Source organism: Ctenocephalides felis, unplaced genomic scaffold (genome assembly GCF_003426905.1).
Source record: "Ctenocephalides felis isolate EL2017-DRISC unplaced genomic scaffold, ASM342690v1 CF-g0.4_SCAFFOLD_01170, whole genome shotgun sequence".
Classification (NCBI taxonomy): domain Eukaryota; kingdom Metazoa; phylum Arthropoda; class Insecta; order Siphonaptera; family Pulicidae; genus Ctenocephalides; species Ctenocephalides felis.
In genome coordinates, this window is record NW_020537324.1 from 25011832 (window position 1) to 25033875 (window position 22044).

General features: G+C 28.6%; 1 protein-coding gene across 1 annotated transcript in view; it reads right to left on the reverse strand.

Annotated features, from left to right (window-relative positions):
* The window catches only part of LOC113366989 (nitric oxide synthase-like), a 107896-nt gene that overhangs the window by 8184 nt on the left and 77668 nt on the right, over positions 1-22044 (reverse strand). The window contains exons 11-12 of the mRNA XM_026608628.1: positions 1008-1072; positions 781-942 (exon numbers count right to left, since the gene is read on the reverse strand). Coding sequence (XP_026464413.1) covers positions 781-942; positions 1008-1072 — 227 coding nt within the window. The remainder of the gene's footprint in view (positions 1-780; positions 943-1007; positions 1073-22044) is intronic.

Sequence of the window (22044 nt, forward strand, 5' to 3'; positions counted from 1 at the left end):
ATTCATTTCCCGTAGAGTTAGTTATAGTAAACGCAATAAAATCAAAAATGAAAATTTTTGCATATCTTTATCTTTTAAGGTATTCTGAAAAATTCAAAATTCTCAAAAAAAAAAACAATTTTTTTAAAAAATTTCAAAAAAAATTTAAGTTTTTAAAAAATTAAAGTTACATATGAAGATATGGTAAGGTACAGCAATTTGGTTTAAGGCAAACATGCCATGTACTACTAGTTTCATTTTACATTTTTATTAATATTAATATTTATAGTAGGTATGTATTGTAATTATATTTATTTGTATACTGCATTACATGAGATTAACTTGATTACTTTATCAATTACTTTATTACTTGTTACATAATTGGCGTATAATAAATAAATAAATAAATAAATGATTAAATAAATAAATAAATAAATAATATGCGAAACATTTTTATGTACATTGTATAAAAAGTAATTTTTTCTTAGACTTTTTCGAAAATATAGAGTTTAAGTATATATAATAACACAAAACTTCAAAGAGTATATCTGTAACGAGCACCAATTAAATTGTTCAAATATCCGACTAGAAATTAACGAACATCGATCTAAATACCAAGCTCGAGGTTTTAATGACAGTAATTTGCTCCTGAAGAAAAGTTCCGAAAACCACTAAAAATAGTTTTAGTGGTTCTCCTTAAATCTTTTAATCTCTTTTACTAAGAGTTCGGGTAAACTTAGTTTTTTTCTATGAAAATTATTAATTTTAGTATGGGCAGTATATTTTTCATAGTTAACTCACCTTACATTACTCAAAGTACCAAATACATCTACACTCACTATACCAGGAATGAGGCCTGGTGCACTGGGCCGCTCTTGAGGCCTGGTGAAAACCGATCCACGGCGTAACATATTAGTACTACTGTGTGCTTTGATGAATGATCGAGATGTAGCCATATTTATACTGAATATTTACATTTATATTAATAAACAATTTTTTATCGTAATGCATTATCGGGCTTTTTTTACCTTAATTTATCTAATCCATTCTCTGCATCCGCCATTTTCATCGCGTACAAGTTTTGTGCGAACGCCTGGAAAATTATAAGTAATAATTTAAAAATAACGATACTACGATAAAAACAATAAACAAATATTTTAGATTTATTAATCTGGTTATTGATGTTTCAACATTAAACTAGTGGTGTATGGCAATGTGTCTTTAGGCAAATTGCTGGAACTTCCCGTACCGTAACGAAATGTTCGAGAAATATTAAATGTTTTCAAAATACTGTAACATTGTCTAATATTTATAAGAATTATATAAACTGAATTACAAAGTAAAAATTATTTATTTAAAGTATTAAATTAATTTCAGAGTTAAAATTAAAATCTGAATTATTTTTGATATACAAAAAAAATTGGAAAAACATTTTTAAAATAAAAAAAATTCCAAAAGCAATTGTTTTGTCAACACAATCATAAAGTTTTTTAAATCATTCAAATCGGATGCTTAGTTCTCCAAATCTGTCATTTTTTGTTTGGCCAGATTTGCTCAGTATCTTCGAAATGGTTGGTCCTGCCTTTTTCAACAACTAATTATTAAACCCAATTATTACAAATTGAATGTTTTTTCGATAATTCAAATCGGATACTCCGTTTTCTCAAACTCAAACTTCTGCGTTATTTGCTTTGTATCTATCACTAAGCACTATCCTGCTTTAAAATTTTATCCTTGAATTGAATATAAATCTCGAAAAATCCTACATCTTTGTTCTTATATAACTAAATTAAAAATTACGGATATTGAAACTACTTCTTCATAACTTTATATGTGTAAATAATAGACTTGATTGAAAATGATTGGAATTGAGCAACTTTTAAAATAGTGGCAATAATATTTTCAAAATAGACGAAATATTTGGCACTTGTGTGGTAATAATAAAAAAGCATCTGGGCTTATTGTTGCTTAAAATTAACCAAAGTGAGTCCCTTTAGAGTTTTATCAAATGGCTTGAAAACTTTTGAAATGTGATCGGCCGTTTTTTGATATTAACGACCACAAAAGGTCAATTTGGAGGTCTCCTGGAGGAGTGGTTAGCGCACAGATTTGCAATCAAGCGAATCGGAGGTGCAATCTCAATCACGGACAACATATTCGATATCGAGCAGTATCAACTTTTAGTTTTAATTTCAGTTTACATTTGCAGCTTAATGGACGTAAAGTTCTGATTGCTTTAAAATATGATGAAGAAAAAGGTCAAACTATTGCTCAGAAATTACTAGATACTGAGAAATTAATAATGCTGATATTAAACAATTCACAGTAGACATTCTGACAATCAGGACATAATTTGAAAAAAATATAAACATATATTTCTTAGACTCGATTGCGCAAAGGCATTTGATCATATAACATATGTCATTTTTATTAAGACTGATATTATTTCCAATATCTCGTATACACACTCTTGATTCTCTCGAGAATTGTCTTATGAACGCCTGAAATAAATTTGTTTCTACTGACAACCCATTCCAATTTATCACAACTCCATTTTACAATCTCGCATTTGCCCTGCAGGTGAGTACTCACATCTTACCTTGTAATGTAATACAAGGTGTTCCACTTAGAATCGGAGAAACTGATACGTTTCAATGGAAAAACGAAACTTATGTGGAATATGAAATTATTGAATAAAATTTAAAACTGAAAGCGACTGATGGGGATGCATGTCATTGTGTTAAATGAAATAAAAAATCGCGTTTAACAGTTTTGTGCGACAATCAGCCAAGCTGTATCTTTGTAATTAGCAGAAGAGTGTGACTTTTCACTTCCCGTAGGGTAAGTTATAGCAATGGGACGAAAATTGAAATTTTGCATATCTTTACGTTTCAGAGGTTTCTGAACATTTTGGCATACCTCAGAAAAAATGGGTGTGTGTATGTGTTTGTGTGGAGACAATTTTTCGTCGACGATTTTGGGCGTATGGATGAATCGGTTTGAAAAATTCAAAAAACAATCGATTCCTATTGATAGGGAGATGTGCTGATTAGTTTTTGGCAAAGGTAGGTCCAACCATATAGAAAATAGTTCGAATTTTAATTTTAATTTTAGCTAAAGTTCTAAAACTCACCTACATACTTCAAATAAATAATCTAATTTTGCAATTCAATTTATATAATTTTTAAAATATTAGACAATGTTCTTTATGATCAATTCGATCGATTGAGTTTTATTTATTATTCTATAAACATATATAAGTTGCAGTATTAATAATAATCTATTCGAATTCGAACTTCGAATACTTTATTACGGTACGCGAAGTTCCAGCAATTTGCCTTAAGGTACGATGCTATACACCACTAGTTTTTGCGTTTGGGCCCGCAAATGAATAGATTTTAAGAATTTAAAATTGGTTGGCAATCGCCCTGATTAGTTTTTAATGAAGAACTGAAGCCGTTTCTTTGTAATTATTTGTGGAAAAAAAATCTTCTGAAGATTTTTATGAAATATTTTAGAAAAATCATCTAAGTTCAGAATTGTGCCTCTCGCTCGTTGAGCAAATAAGAAATTATGTTCCTTGCAGTAAAATTATTGTACATTTGTTGCACATATAATATATTAGACATATTGTAAGAACGTAAATTCATGTACGAAATCACTTATTATTTTTCATAGAATAGATCTATGCATTTTTCATATTCTTTGATCATATCTGAAAATCAGATTGACGTAGAATTTAATTAAAATATGAATAAAGCGGTTTTACTTGGAAAATTTAATAATTAATAATTTTTTATAAGAAACTATATATGCAATCAATATTTAAGATATATCAACAATTTGTATTGAAAATATCAGCGATATAGAATTGGTAATATAATATATAGTAGTACAATAGTAATATAGAAAAAGAAATGATAATGGTTTTAGACTATACAAATTTAAATTTAAAATTAAAATTAACATTAAAATAAATAGCAAATGTTATGCATTGTTTTTCGCAAGATATAATTCATATATAATTTAAGCATCTGTGTGTTATAAAATCACCAAAACTGTTGAAATTAGTTTGCTCGTCATAACAAAATTATGTGTAACTAATATTAACTTATAAAATATAAACGTAAAGACATTGATTTTAATCCCAAACATATCATGAACTAATCAATTTTCACAAGAACTTAGTGGCCTAAATTTATATTAAAAATTATATTATTTTGTTATTCATAACAAAATTACATAAATAAAAGTTCAAACCAAATTTAGAGAAAAAGATAGGTGAATTAACTTGGGTTATAAATCAATAAATTGATAAATTTATTGAACATATTTTAAAGCTATATTGTTATTAATTTTTTCGGGTGCACACATCAACCGATTTGAATAATTCCAATGACATTCAATTCCTACTGATGGAGGGACGTGCTGATTAGTTTTTGACAAAGACTACGGAGTAAAGAGTGCAGAAAATAGAAATCGAGATTTTGAGAGCAAGAAAGAACCGATTGGTGTGATTCAGAAAACATTCTATTAATAATGATGGGGTTACATTGTGATTAGTTTTTTTGCAAAGACACGTATATCCGTTTTGAAGAAATGAAGCTAAGTATGCAAAAGCAGGCAGTTTTTGAGAAACCTTTACTTGTATTGACAGAAATATTGTTTTTAGGAGTAGAAATTTTATTTTTATTTCACTTTTATTTAATTTTAATTCTAGCTATAATTTTAAAGCTTACTTATATACTAGAAAGAAATAATTTTAATCTTCCAAATATGAGACAAGATCCTTTATTCTAATTTATTAAGTTCTATTAATTTACTTTTCAAAACTTATATAAACGTCTTTATCCAATTTATAAGCTTTTATACTTTGTCAATAAAATACGAATAATAAAAGTTACAGTATTTATAATAATATATTTGAAAACATTTGATATTCTTGGAATATTTCATGACGGTACGAAAAGTTCCAGCAATTTGCCTGAAGGCACGATGCCATACACCACTAGTTATGTTAAATTTTACCATTTCTTTATAAATTTTCAAATATTTTTGTTATAAAATTGACATTCCTACATTAGGTGAACACCCCATATGTCTGCATGTTCAAATCTCCAGGGCGATTCTACGACAGACAACCGTGTCGGTAGCTAATTTGCATTCGCAATGTTGTTTCAATATATTTTTACTGTTCTTCAATGATGAAGTGTCTTATAGATATCTCTTTGTTCCAGCCAAAAAGAGAATTTATTTTGACATTTTGAACGAGTTTTCATGAATATCCGAAAAAATCGAATTCCACGTTTTATTGTAATTTTATTTCGATGCAAGAAGTGAAATTTATTATATATTCTGTTTTCGAATGTGTTGCTTGATAATATTGTAACAGATTTATTTTAAATAGATTTACTATTCATCCGCAAATTTAATTTGACCATGCTGATGTAAGGGCAATAAGATTTATTTTTGAATATACCCAATGCCATTCTTTCAATATAATTAAATAAAAATAAAATTATATATATATATATATATATATATATATATATGAGGGTTTTATATGTATATAAAATGTCCACCACTAATATCTTAAACACAAGTAAAGATTGTAACAAATGTTAACAACAATATTTGAAAGTAGAGGGTAAAAGATTTGTAATATTAATCAGCCTTTTACTTGAATCAAGAAACGATGCTATCAGCAGATAAACAAACCTGTTTGAAAATCTATAACAAAAGTTCTTTCTTTGGTTGTTAGAATTTAATTGTGAGCACTGTTATTTAGTTTACGAGACCTTTATTTAGTTTTTATGTATACATTATTTAAATGTTTTATAAGTTATATTGTTAATAATATAGTTAATTAATTAGTTAATAGTATAGTTACTAGTTATGTTGTATTGTTGATTTTAAGTTAGATTCAATAGTCACTTTTAACATATGGGTGAGTAAAAAGGACCAACTGAACCTTTACCCTGAAAAAAGCGTTAACAATGAAAAATTATAAATAAAGCTAAAATGCAATTTTACAAAAGATAAGTTAAATAAATTGTTTTTCTAACTCTGCTGATGAATATCTCTGACAAAATATCAGATCAAGGTTATATACAGTGTTATCTCTGTAAAAACTGTACCCAAAAAATTTATATTTTGCATGAGTTGAATGCTATTATTTTGTAAAATTGGAACTTTGTGCCCCTATATATATATATATATATATATATATATATATCTATATAAATATATTATCAAATTAAACTAGTTTGGGCTTCGTTCTCAACCTTGACCAACTCGATATCAAACAGTATCATATTAAATTGAAACTTGAGGTTGTAAACCTCCAATATAATCACAATTGAAAGTCGCCTTTCAAGAATTGAAAATAAAATTACGTCAAGTTTCAAATTACAATACATTTAAAATTTCGTTTACGTTAGATTATTGATTTAAATATTTATTTTTATACTTTTATTTTGCAATAAATTCGTTTCATCATGAATGCATTGACGAAGAAAATTAAAATATTAATTGAAAAGTTTGAAAATCAACTTTATCTACCTTATTTCTAAAACACAAATTGCAATTTATTTATTAAAATAAAAATTTACAAATGACATAATTTTTTATATTGTTTTTTTTTTTGTTGTAATAATAATAAAATTGAAAACATTCTGTTCGATCTCACTTCATTTCAACTAAACTAAATTTTAACTCAATACTCCTTATTCCAATATAATTAAATCCGGATTAATTACAGGTAAAGGTTAAAACTGTTTACTATGGTAACATCTTCAACGCAAGAAAAACTTTTGATTAAAAAGCATTAGATAATTTTGGTAAATTGAAAAAAAAATGTTTTCAAAACGTACCATAAGAATATAAATATAGTTCATAAAATAAACTTATAATTGAGAAAATAACACCATTGTTATCCGGAAGAAAAAGTCACATTGTATTGAATATCGTTGACATCGAGAACAAATATTTTTGAGATGTAAATAAATGTAATAAATAAATAAATATTAGATATATATATATATATATATGTATGTATATATATGTAATATATTTATATGTTGATCAATATTAAATAAAATATTACTGTTATAAAAAATACTGCTTTCAATAAGATATAAAGATTATTTGTAAAGATAATGATACGAATTTAGGATAAATTAGATTTTTAAATATTATATAAGATTACCTCTCCATTTTCTGGTGGATCTCCATTGCCAAATGTTGAACTTACAACTAGTAATAATCCTTCGTGTTCAATCGATGTTATATCATACTCATCCATACGAACTACCTGCAAGAATATGGTAATTATTTAAATTATTTAAGACAAATTTGAAATTTTGAAATTCTCAATTATTGCAATAATTATTAATTTGATCACAAATATAAAAAAATATCTTGCTTATTCTTATTATGATTAAAGACATACATAACTTTTTTTCAATCGCATTAAATAAATAATATTAGAGCAACAGATGATGCTGGGAATTTGTTGTAATTAAGAAATTATTTCATAATGCACAAGTAACATTAAGTATAAAATCATGATATATGAATATATATCATCCATTAGCATAAATGTTTTCATAAGTAATGTAATACAGAATGTAATCAACAGATGCATTATTATAGTTATAGTTTTAAATTGTAATAAAGTATTCCCAACAAGTTGTCGAACTTAATTATCTGGATTTCTCGATGTAATGAAATGTGATTCATTTATTACCAAAGTTGGAAATTACTTCGTTATACAAAATAATTTACTTCAATTTGAAAAGTTTAGAAATGCACATGTTTCTGCGTGCGACTAACTTTATATATTTTCAATATGTAACATATTAATAGTTGGTAACGAACTACAGTAAAGCTTATATATTTTATTACATGCACATACACGCATATATATATATACATGTATATATATATATATATATATATATATATAACCAACGCAGTAAACAGAAGTGTGCAGGTGCCTCATTATTGACAAGTAACATAAAATTGTACTATCACAAAATTTCGGTTCGCGTTACTGTTATCGACTAATTTTAAATATGATATATCTAAATTTCTTTCCAACTTGGGCATGTTACAATTTATGTGAAAGCTAAATTGTTTAAATAGTTATCTTAATTTATGTAAAAAAAATACATCTGGGGTTAGTTGAAACAAAACCTTGGTGCTAGTTGTAACATACAAGAATTATATATAGATATAAGTGAAAAAGATTCAATGGAATGATGTGGGCACATGTAAATTGTGTTGGAAGAGGTCTATGTCTCTTATTTGTATTATGATATTAATTGTAGCTTACATAGATTTATGATACAATTTATGTTACAGGAGACGTTATATATTTTATTTGACCAATTATGTTGTGAAGCCCAAAACAATAATATCATAACAAATAACACATATCAATCAAATAACTATCTGACTATGTTCAGTAAAAATTCCAGCAAATGCATCATTCTAAAAATGTGCTTTTTTGCTGTTTTTTCAAAATTTGTAACGTTTTTATCCTATAGACAGGGTAAATTTAAACGGCCAGGGAACTTAAGATATGTTAATTTATTCCAAAAAACTGTTATAACGAGTCCCCGGCAACTCTATCCAATAGTGATGGCATATTTATGATACTGCAATGTTCACGACACACAAATAATATTTGAGATCTATAACCTCAAATGAAAGTTTGATATTCTACTGCTTGCTATCGAGCTGAGTGGTGGAGGTCGGGAGTAGACCACTATTTCAACCTATTTCAATCAATTTTAGTTGCAACACAATTTTTACACGCCGTATGTTTATGTGAAATAATATACCCCAGAAATAGTAACAAGTAGAAATAATTTTACATAACTAGTTATTCTTATCTAATTTTAACCAGTTACATAAAATAACTTTGTATACGCAGGTAAACTTTCTAGTTAATTTATAACACGCACCAGGTGTTGAAATACAATTGAAGTACAGTTGAAAGTTTTTCTTTTATTAAAAATAATTGAACTCACCTGTGCATTGAACGCATGCCCAAAGATGTCAGCAAGTTTTCTGGCGTAGTTTTCCGATTTTCCGGTTTCCGTGGCGAATAATACGGTCGCCTTGATTCGCCGCGATAAAGCATGCCCAAACAATTTCGACGTAAATTTAACGGCCCTGGAAATATAAAATTGTATCGAATATTATAAGTAAGTGTGGAATAATACAACATGATAGCATTTGAAGTATAGCTGTAAAATATTGGTTATATATTGAATTTATTAAACGAAAATTGAAAATCTACGCGATAATCAAACTAGAAAAGTTGAAAGTAATAATACAAAAAAAAAAACAGGATGAAAAATATGACAGATTGTCTGTAAAATCATATATTAAAAAAAGTTAAAATAAAATGTACTAAAGTTAAATTTTAGTTAAAATAAAATGCACTAAATATTATAAGTAAGTTTTGGAACAATACGACATGGTAGGTTTTAAAATCTAGCAATAAAATAAGGGTTAGATTATTATTGGTTTTATTAAATAAAAATTGATCGACAGATATACTACCTCCCAACAGACAAATGTTATGGCGAGGTCATGTTACGCTACAACTTGCATACATCAAGCCACTGATTTATGATAAATATTGTCAAAATGTAATGAATTTGCTGTGCATTTAGGAGATTCACACATAAACTGCAAAGTCACTTGTATGTTATGAAGCTGGGTCAGAAAGACCCTGTTATCTAAGACCATTGTTCTTTGACATTTGTGCGGTTTCTAGGTTAGTTTTCTATCTTCACCACATGGCTTTTGACAATATTTAGAACGATTTAGTATAGAAACATACATAACATAGCCTTCCCATAACACTAGTCTTTTATACAGCCAAATCGGTCCATGAATATCATACTACAATTGAAATAGAAGTTAAAAAAAATTACAAGAGTTTTGAAGAGTAATTATATATCAAGAATTTATAAAACAATTAAGTTTAGTATAAAAATGACATCGAATATTTAAATAAATTTTACATAATCCGACACAATAGGCATTAAGTATTGTAATAAAATAAAGGTTACGTTATTGAATTTATTCGGCAAAAATTAAAATTCAAATTGCTGTGATCAAAATAGTGATTAAAAATAAAGAAATGAGAATAGTAGTGTAATTGCATATTAAAAAATTATAAGTTGATTTTAGTTTGAAAAATTATAAGATTGAGCGGGGCACCAAGGTCAATTTTGAACTTCAGTAATTTTTCTGTGAAAATCAAACTAACTTTGTCACAACAAAAACACAAACAAAACAAACAACTATCGAGTTATCAGTTTTTTAACATCATTGAAGAAATATGTTTTTTTTGCAATTTTTCTAAAAGTTTTCGCTTTAACCTTTTTACTCCATAGACGGGGTAAAAAATAACAAATATGGTAGAACATTCTAAACATATATTTGCAATTACCAGAAATACAAGATTTAACCTTTTTAATTTTAATATATAGAACAAAAAAAATTGTTCTGAACTTATTAAAAATGATTTGTTTTGAAAAAAGCACAATAAAAGCAACTTTTGTCTACTAATAACTTTCAAATGGTTATTATTATTTTTAATAAATAATTTATTAGTTTTAACTCTTGCTAGTTAACAGTACTGTGACCCCAAAGGTTTTTGAATAATGAAACTATTTATAATGCTTTATTTCTCCATATTTGATTTTATTTTTTGCGACCCAAACTTTTATTGCCACTGATCGAGAGTATCATCTTACAATTAACGCGTGTTTTAGCATGCTAAACAAAACGTAACAAAAAACCAAACATCGTTTGTTATACAACAGATAAACGTAAACAATAATTAATCATGGTAAGGAAACAAAAAATCTTGAACCAACAAGAAACATTATCAAAAAAGGCAACGTAATGTATTAGAAATCCACATAAAAAAATTGCAGCCGGGCGTGCTGGAAAACCACATAAAAAGACTTCATAAAATGTTATTAGCAATAATGAAGGGTAGATCAGTGGAAATAACACGATTCATTCATTCCTACGTGCATATTTACACAGATAGATGGTTGCAGGATTAGCATTGACAAGGATAATAATATACACTGCCAGAATGAAAATAAATAATGAAATAGAGGCTTTACCTCGCAATTTGTTTGAAATGAAATTTTCTACTGGGTCTCGTGCCTCGTCCTTCGCGTCCTTTTTTCCAGACGTGAGTTTTCCAGGCTGCTTCCTGAAAGTAAACAGTTAAGCAATTATTTCAGTAAACCTTTAACTATGCATTTTAAAAAATAAAAACATATTATAAGAATTTTAATTATATTTTAATACATTCGTGTCATAGCATCACTATTAATTAATTATTACTTAGTGTAATTAAATAAATAAATCATATTTAAGTAATTATACTGAGTAGAAAAAATAACAATTTTATTTATATGAGCATATATTTCACAAAAACTTAAGTTTTGTATTTTTTTTAAATATACTCAAAAATTTAAATGATTTTTAGCAGTACATATAATACTCATTTTAACCATCTATATCATAGTGCATATGGTAAGTTATAAAAAGATTATAAAACAAGAATTATTTTATTATCTTCGAATTACCAAGAGCTTTAGGAACCAATTCTTGGATAAAATAGCTATGTTATGTTACCATCAGTCTCTTCCCGAAAATTGCATGAGTTTCTTTGCTATCAGTTAGAGCGTCTTACATAATATTAACTTCTAAAACCTCACCTCCAAATGGCACAAATATCAGATATAACCAGTGGTGTTGTGCTAATATTTTTTTTGCCGGAACGCTAAAATTTAAAATCCGGTTCAAAAATTTCAATATATTTCGATAAGAATTCACAAATCTAATATATTGACTTTTTATATAATTAACTCTATTATACACAGCTAGTCTATACATTAAATTGTACAAGTATGAGGGAATCATTGAGTACATAATTTATATTCTTCAATGACATTAATCATATTTATTCTGGTATTATTTGTATTCATTAATACCTACATGTATTTATTATGATATAAACGTACTCAAGATTTATTACAATACTTTATAAGACTTATCTTAGTAATATGATAGATAATCTATTACCTATCATACTATACTATTATATATTATTGTATATCATATATAGATATCTATTATCTATCATACCGTGAGATACCTATACCGTCATTAACTTATTATATACCTACAGACCTTTTCTTCTTCTTTATATATTCACCTATTTACATAGGTTTAACCTTACGCCCTATGTATTATCTCTACCTATCTATTGCCTATACCGGGAATTGAACCGGGACCTCCGCGTGGAAGTCGCGCACCTTAACCACTACCCTATCGTGATACCCCCACCAATAATATAATATAGGACGCACTGTTGTTTCCGCTGGTCATTTTCTAATTAATTAGGTAATTAATACTAAAGGTGGCGCGACGACACGCGAAAAAAGACGGTTGATTGTAGCGTTACGGTGGTGTAGTGGATAAGGTCGTCGCGTGCCACGCGGCGGACCCGGGTTCGAATCTCGGTAGGGTTAATGTAGTGTGTAAGGGAAATTATAGGTAATAGGATATATAGTAGATATAGGTTAGGTGTATTCGGTATACAATGTAGGGATTTGAGAGTATATAATGAATATAGCGTATGGTACAGATGTAAGGCGTGTAGTATAGAATGCAACGTATAGGCACACGTAAGGCTATAAACATACATGAATAGAAACCTATGATGTAGATGTTAGCGTATAAGAAATGCGAATGAATGTAAGATTTAATTTATAATATTATTTTTCTATAAGAAGTTCATACACCTCAATTTGTTACTAAATTAAAAACGACTTTGATAAAACCAGTGGTTTTGTGCTAATATTTTTTTGCCGGAACGCTAAAATTTAAAAACCGGTTCTAAAACCGATTTTCATGTTTTTCCAGTTCCGTTCAAAAAGGAAAGAAACAAAAATTATTACAAAACCCATTTTGTGCACATATATGTTTATTACAATAATAACATTTAATAAAAATTAGTTGAATAATAACGTATAAAATTTACTTATTAAATCATTTTCTGTATGTAGCGATGTTTTTATATTTTTTCTTGCCGGAACGCGTTCCGGCTCAAAAATGATTTGCCGGAACGACGTTCCGGCGCATTCCGGCTCGACAACACCACTGTTACTGACCAATATCGATCTCCGCAACGAATTAATTGTCATTACCAGCATACAAGAAACGAGTTGGCGATTTCCAGTTCATTCTTTACGTTATTCCATGTCGTTTTTCTGTTCTTTGTAGGATGAGTTGGACTCATAAATATTCATTTCCGTGAGGGAATGCTTTAGTATACTTGTTCGTTGGCAAGAGATGGTACCATCGGTTGTTCAGAGACACGGAGCAACAGATCTAATGAATTAGAAGACTTGAAAAATTGCAACGAACTTTATTCTTATATCAAGTCTGTCGTATTAATTCCTAGAAATTTTTGCACGGATATAATTAATTTTACAAAATTAGCAAAGACTGTAATTGCATGTAATTGAACCATTTTTAGGATGATAATATACTATAAATTCTGCACTAAAAATCGGTATATACGATAGCAAACGATTATTAAGTAAAGTATGCAAATAGTGTAAAAATATACGTTCAAATCGTTAATGAAGATCAACTTGAAAGTCTTCTGTTTTATTTTTAAATATCTTCAATAAATCCTATATAAAATCTTTTCTCCGTTACAACGTTTAATAATACTCGCTAATAAGAAATCAATATTCCTCTATCACTTCATCATTTTTCTTACGAAAGAATATCTGATTTTCTCAAACCAAGAGATTTAATAATTGGATGAAGTAAATGTTAATTTTCTTAATTGACGTAAAACCCATACTTGAGCTTTATTGCTGCCGACATTGTATTTTTATTTTTTATATCCTTGGCTTTGTGAATCTTATTAGAGTGTCGGATGCTAATTAATTCAGAAATTCATAACCTCAAGTGTTATATTAATTCAAATCTTTGAAGATAATTAATGTAAACTAGAATTATTTTTATATTACAGCTTTAGAAACTTTGCAGATATATTTATTATAAACTCTTTTATTTACAACTGTCCAGTAAAGGACATTCAGTAAATTTGATGAATTTACAATAGACGGCCGAAAAGGGACATTGTATACAGATATATAAAAAAACAATTTATACATTTGTGGAAAAGCAATAAACAATATCTAGTAAGGGTGGTAATCTATGTAAGACGTATTTAATTTATTATCATTCTTTAATGAATTTGCTTAATAGGTTTTTGCTTATTTTATTCATCCTTAGGTGATAAAATCGATATATTGCGGTAGTTTAAATTTTTCAGTAGTTGATAAATGATAACACGGTTATTTTATATATTTTTATGTCAGTAATTTAGATGATAATTTTATCACTAATTACATTTAGTTTTGAATCGGCATTGAGAATTTTTACCCATCAAAACAATCAAGGGCCACATATGTAATATGTCGTTTTTAAAGCATTTTCAACACAAATATTTAATTTATCTATCTCACTTTGAATTACAAATATATTATTACAAAATGAAAGATAAAACTTATAATAAATCTTGTACTAAAAACATAGGTTCCAATTTTTTTTCTAATCTTCACCTCTACATATAATAGCTCTTGGCATATCATCTGGAAATATTCCACTGCGTTCTGTAGCACTAAATTTATGTAATCCGTATTTAAAATTCATTATATTTGACCACATCACGAGCACTCTATAAATTTATACCACTGAGCGTCCCGTCGGCGGGCGGCAGGCAGCGGGGGGCAGACTATGGACGGCGGCAGCATCAAGCGGCATCAGGCAGCATCGCATCGGATCTATTAATAATAAAACTGGACGTGACCTATAATACGGCCCGGTACGCGCACAACATCACGAACTAGGTGACAGAATAAAAGGCAATTAAAATCCCTTAATTCTGCTCGAAATGTTGAATCTATATTAATGCGTTATCCGCGGGGAATGTTCATATTTAACGTTAACGCGTTTTAATACAACTGTTCCGGTTGCCGAATTATTTAAACGGATGCAATTTCCAGCACGGCGACGATATTCATGCCCGACATCCCTATAATTCAAAATTAGCCCGAAGTCATACACTAGAATATGCGCTTTAAAGGGGTCGTAATAAGAGAATGGAGAGCAATGACTGTCTTGCGCGAATTAATGAGGTTACGAAAATAGAATTAACTATGAGTAATTCTTACCTTTTTCGCCAGCATTAGCAGTGTAATGTATAAAAGTAGAAAACAAAAAATTGTTTGATGTTTCGGATGCTAATTTTTTGAAGGGATATATTCATAATTTAATATTGTATCTAAAGGTACTTATTAAAATATTTATTACTTCATTTTAACGTTACATTGACTTGTAACAAATATCACATTGAAGTTTCAATACAATTTTATTTTTAATAATAATATAGTTAGTAACTCAGTTTACTTCTTTGCGATCAAGTATTTTAGATGTATGAATACATACTAGCTGACCCGGCAAACGTCGTTATATCAAATAAAACCATAGACTTACTATTCACGCTTTTTTAACACATTTACTCGACTTGAAAATGTCAGGTTTTAACTTTGAGCGCTTTTTTTAAAAATATTTTACTCAATTTGAAAATATCAAATCAAATTTAAAAAATATTTAAAATTTATTTTCAACACATTTTACTTAATTTAAATATATCAAGTTGGAGGCATTTTTTGGATGGATTCACGCTTTTTTAACTTTGCGTAGGATTTTTTTAAATACATAAGTAAGTTATAGTAATCGTCCAAAAATCGAAAATGAAATTTTTGCATATTTTTCTTTACGGAGGTTTCTGAACGTTTTGGCATACCTTAGAAAAAGTGGAGGTGTGTGTGTGTATGTGTACGAGGTCTGTTCAAAAAGTACCCGGAATTTTCGTTTTTTCAAAAAAATATTTATTTATTCGTCTACATTAATGTGGTCCCCTTCAAAGTAGTCCCCCCCAGATATAATACACTTATGCCAGCGTTTTTTCCATTTTCGAAGCACCCTTGATATTCCCTTTTTGATATGTCCTTGAGCACTCTCAGCGATTTTCTTCAATCGAGGAAAACCGCCGTCCTTTCATGGGTCTCTTCAACTTTGGGAATAGGAAAAAGTCACACAGAGCCATATCTGGTGAATTTTGCACTTTGCAACACTTTATTTCATTTTTTACGCAAAATTTAATACAAATTCTTTGACTTTTCAATTCTTCCATTGTAAAAATCGCCGAGCTCAGAAAAACACGTCGAACCTTAGCGACTACCACAGACAAAGTAAACAGTGAATATAGCTGAAAATTTCATCATACTTTAGGGGCATGTATACCAACACAATAAAAAAAATTTTGACAATCAGACACTCCAGACCCGCGAAATTTAATTATTAGTAATTCCGGGTACTTTTTGAACACACCTCGTATATGTAGTACGGATACAATTTTTTGTCGACGTTTTTGGGAGTACCGATCAACCGATCTTTATTATTCGAAAGCATTGGATTCTTATTGATTTTGGTAAAAGTTGGTCCAGTCGTTTCAGAGATACGGATAAAAATTTAGTTTTATGAGAACAAAGCATTTGATTTAAATGATTCATAAAACATTCCACTTGTATCGATGTAATGAAGAAAGTATTAGGCAGGGCAGGCCCAGCGATTTTTTAGATCCAGAAATAAGTTTAAAAAAATGCTACTGAGCGATCTAAAATGAGATATTTTGACATTTGAATCAACTGGTATGAATAAGTATTAAAAACTTTGAAGAAATTTCAAAACTTGAAATAAAAAAAATCAAAAGTTTTAGATTTCAAAAAAATTCTAATTTTTCAAAAAATATCAGTATTTTAATACAGGACATTTTTTTGTTATTCAAAATTTAATAATAATGTAATTTTTTTTCTGAGTTTTTACAATTTTGAAATTACGATCTCAGGCATGAATTACTAGTTTTGAACACATTTTACTCAATTTGAAAATATAAAGTTAAGACCATTTCGCTTACCAATATTATCAAAATACCTTCTCAAATCTGCCAAATTTCAGCTGTGAATATCTACTTTATCCACAGCAATTTTTCTGTCAATTCTTTATCATAAATATACCATACCACCGATTTCCGTATGTAATACCAACCACTATCGTCCGTCTGCATCTGAAATGCACCCGCCCGCGTTATGTCCAACTCGACCGTAATTGAACGAATATTTAAACAGGACGAGCGGGTTTAATCGTGTGTGCGTGGAAGGCGACGAACTGTTTATTGGTGCAATTTCTGTTTTTAATTTAAATTATAATCTATGCGGTCAGAATTTACCCCAGTTCCGTGATACAGGTTCAGAGTGGATAGTGAAATTGTAATATTTGCGTTATGTGTTCAAATAAACACTAGGGAATGTATTTGACATGATTGAATGCATCGGTCGCATTTATTGATATTGACTAGGATATCCTAAATGTGTTATTTACTTTATTTTACTGTTAAACTATTTTGTATTTACATAAATTACTAAATGGTATTATTGTAAAATTTAAACTCTCAATTATCATGAAATATGAATCAACTAGTGGTGAACGACATTGTGCCTTAAGGCAAATTGATGAAACTTCAAGCGCTATACATTTTTTTTTTGAAAATTTAGTTTTTTCAAAGCGTTCGCGCTGTGTAGTTGTTTTATTGATGTTTTTTTTTACTTTTTTCTTTGTATCTCCGAAAGTGCTAGACCTACCTTTGCAAAAAATTAATCTATGTTTTATTTTGTCATTACAAGTTAATGTTATTCAAATAGGACGTTTCAGTTCTCCGACAATTGCAACGTTATATACAAAAATTGTAATTTTTAAATATCCAACTCCGCTTATAATGAGTTTTTAATATATCAGTGCAGATTGAAAAGAAGTTCGTCCACACTTAAATTAAAATTATCATCCCTACTAAATCACAGCGTCTGAGACTGTTTTATTGCGACCCCGGTTGATAAATGATACATCACTCGAACACTATGTTAAATTCGTTTTCAATGAGTCATCGTGCTTCAGCTTTTCAATTTTCTCATCAGAGTTTTTCGATTTTCTTTATTTTGGAGGCAATTAGAATGGAATTGATCTGCAGCAGCACTTCTTAGCAGCTTGAGAAGGAATCATTCGAATTTGACAGACGAAATTAACGAATTAACGTGAAAGAAGATTAGGGAGTCGGCCCGAATTCAATTGAGACAGCTTTATAGGAAAAAGTAAACAGTCCTTGACTTTGCGTATGATGGGAAATTGATTGATAGCTTATTTTAAATGAAATCCTAATACCTTATTTTCATATTTAAGTATAAATGAAAAATTAGGTATTGATTGTTCTGTGTAACTGGTTGGCAAATACAATCAGGCGTTGGTGATCTATCTCAACTCAAAGTGATTGTCACCTATATTTGTTGTCTCATATTTTATTACACTTATAATCTTATGTTTTATTGTTCAATGTCATTTGTTTTAATTGCTCAATACTAAAGATTCTATGAAGCATTCTCGAAGAAAAAGTTTGCGAAAACATCCGATTTGCTACTTTTATGTTTACTCAATTTTTCAAGTTATTATAGAATATAGTATATAGAATAAAAACCAAATTTGGTAGAAGCATGTATGTGTTTGTGTGAGTATAATTTTTTTTTGTCAAAATGTCTGCAGTTACATTCTAATCTTTAACACGTGTTTTTTCGAAATCAAAGAGTACATGTTGACAGTGTACAGTGTATGATTACAACATACATCTTGATATCAAGCAGTTGTGATATCCATTTTAACTCAGAGTTTTAGATCAAATATATGTATCCAAGTAAACATAATTAAATAATATATGAGCAGTATTAAATCAATTCTAATAATATAATTCTATTAAATATAGATAGGGTAATTTTTGGGTTGCCACCTAAATACAGTTCGTATAGTACAATATCATCTTATATAAAGGAAGTTCGAATTGCTATTAAAAATAAAATATTTAAATTTTTATAGAAATATCATTTAATTAAATTCATGATTCATTTTTTTACTCATATTCATGATTGATTTCAACTCTATATATTTCATTTTCTTCTCGAACAAACCTATATTATTTATTGCTTATTAACCAATTTGAATTTATCGTTATGTATTTATGAATTCTACATAATGTCAAATATTGACTTATGCAACTAAAACGGATTTAAACAACTGGTATAATCGCAGATTATATATTAATCGCCATTACGCATTAGTTCCATGCGCTAAGCTCTGTTCGATATAATTTATTTATTCAGGCGCTGCTTCATATGCACAAACACAACCAACGCAACAGGGGTAGTCATTAGGGGTGGCCAATTGGAATATGATATATGTTGCCTAGAATCATACATGGCAGTTAATAAGTGGTTATGAATAGGTTAATTTTAAAGTTGATACTGTTTTTAAATTCTGTCAAAATTATCTCCAGATGAAAAATTTTATCATTGCTTTGCGGTATTTTGTGTTTTTATTTATAAATCTTACTAAAGAAGTTGATTTTTTGCAATCATCTGCATCTACAAACCTTGTTTTTTTTTAATCTAATTTATATCGAAATAAAAAACTAGGTGTAAGTTGCATTTTTTTCTAGGCTTGTTTTATGAACTCTCCGTATAAATAATCTATTTAATCAAGGAACCACTTTATTGGGATTTGTACTTTTGCGGCCAAACTTTGTCTATGTCTGAATAAATTGTGAATGACAAATCAAACTATTCTACCTACTATATATACAATAGTACCTTCTATATATTTATTATAATTATCCAGGTAATGATTCGTATTTCGTATGTCAAATACATTTAATTTTATCTTTTATATTTGATACCCCCAAATTCAACCCTGTTCTCCCATCGTTCTGTTGGGTTATTTTTTATAGACGACTCTACTTTGTAGCTTTGTTGAGTGATAGCCAGTTTATTTACGACTGTGGTAAGTCATACGCACCGGAGTTTGCGTTTTAAGGGCCGGCTGGGTTATATTCCAATTCCTTCGGGGGCACTTTCGACCGAGTGCCGTCTTTGGAAAACATCATACCCTATATTTATATACATATGTATATATATAGCGCAGTATAAACCCAAATTTACTAAAGTGTTTGCTTTACAACTATTTTGTTGTGGTATATATGATAACGCCGTCGCGATCGATTGAGCTTTAAATGGTATAAAGATAAAAGTTAAAGGTCATAAAAGAAAATAAAATAAAATGTTTACGCTTATGTTAGAGGCACGTGAAGAAAATAAATTGGATTTTTGCCCGAAGAAATGATCATGCCTTATGTGAGCTGTTCAATATCATATATAGATGGTTATATTTGCGTTTTTTTCCTATAATTTACAAGCAATAAACCTTCATGTAATAATATTAAATATTATTTCAAGCATATTTTATTAATTCTTACACGACGAAAGTATTTTTTGCAGATATGACACTGCTATACGAGCGAGCACTTTCTAATTTTATCACAGTGAGCGATTTCCCAATTATTATCCCAGAAAATACATATGAAAATTAGATTATTAATTAAAATTATCTAAAAAACCAAAAAACGCAATAACAAATATTAGAATTTTCAATAATTTTATTTAGAGTGAAAAATATTGAAGTTACAGTTATCATAGTGAATGTCTTCTATAGGCGACTCTCGATCATATAGATTATCAATTGCATTTGCTTTGGTTAAGTATATGACTAGAGATTAATAAAGTGAATTAATTACACATAAAAGTTGTTCTAATTTAACAACAATCAGAAATAATTGTTGTGATCATACTTCTCGCTTCGGTTTGTTTAGAAAGTATCTAATGGTTGTCTTCTTCATCTAATGTATTTTATAATAAAAAGCAGCATAGTGGCTGTCCTCTCTAATAGTTGTGATGTCTTTTGACCTAATGCAGTAATGTCGGGAATCAATTTCTAAATTCCAATTTTAATTTTGTATGTATTATCACAAAGTATCAATTCAAACACGATCATTTAAGTTCCTCGTCCTCTATTTATCTCTTCTTCACACTATGCAAGTGGTCTTTCAAAAATATTAATATAGTACATCGCTGAAAGTGAGATTTGAATTTCAGTCAGTATTATTAAATTGTTCACCGTCCCGTGTTCCATAATCCCATTTATGTGGGTTACCAGAGCGCCTCTTATATACTTCTTATCTTGGAATTCTTGCCCGTACCGTATTGCACCGATGAATGTTCATCTTCGCGGATATAATTCAGCCCTTTAACAAAAGTTTTACTTTCAAATTCCCATATAAATTGAGATAAAACTAAGTGCCATGGTTGCAGTCAGTCGAAAAATCGAATTTGTTCGTTATATTACACGAGTTACTAATGTTTGGTAAGTTTCGGAAGGAGGTCATAAATTGTTTAAAAACTAAAAATGACTGGAATAAAATACTTCAATAAATTTATTATTGCTAGTACTTTATTTCAGTCTTTATTCTCATTTATGATTGTTCATTTTCTTTCTTGCTCCAATTGAAATGATCTTAAGAAGTTTTATTTCTGTAAGTTTTGTATACATAGAGCGGTTTAGGTTTTGTCTGTGTTCATGTAATTTATGTACCACAATATAATACAAGTGAAATAACATAGTGCAAGTGGCATTTTTCCTCAAAGCTAGAAACACGAACTTACCGATATATTTCAAATAATCGATTAAATCAATAAATATATGGTTTTGTATATAATCTACCTGTTTAACAGTATAATTAGTCTATTAAAACTTTTTTTACTAGATTCTAAATTTATATGAAACATACTTACATATCCCTAATGTATGTTTGGATTATTCCATATTAACCATTTTGATATATTTATTTAGAAAAGTATACAAATCTAATTTAAATAAGGTTTGCATAAAATAGACTAAATTTAGTCTATTATAATTATAGTTTGAAATTATCAGATATGTATT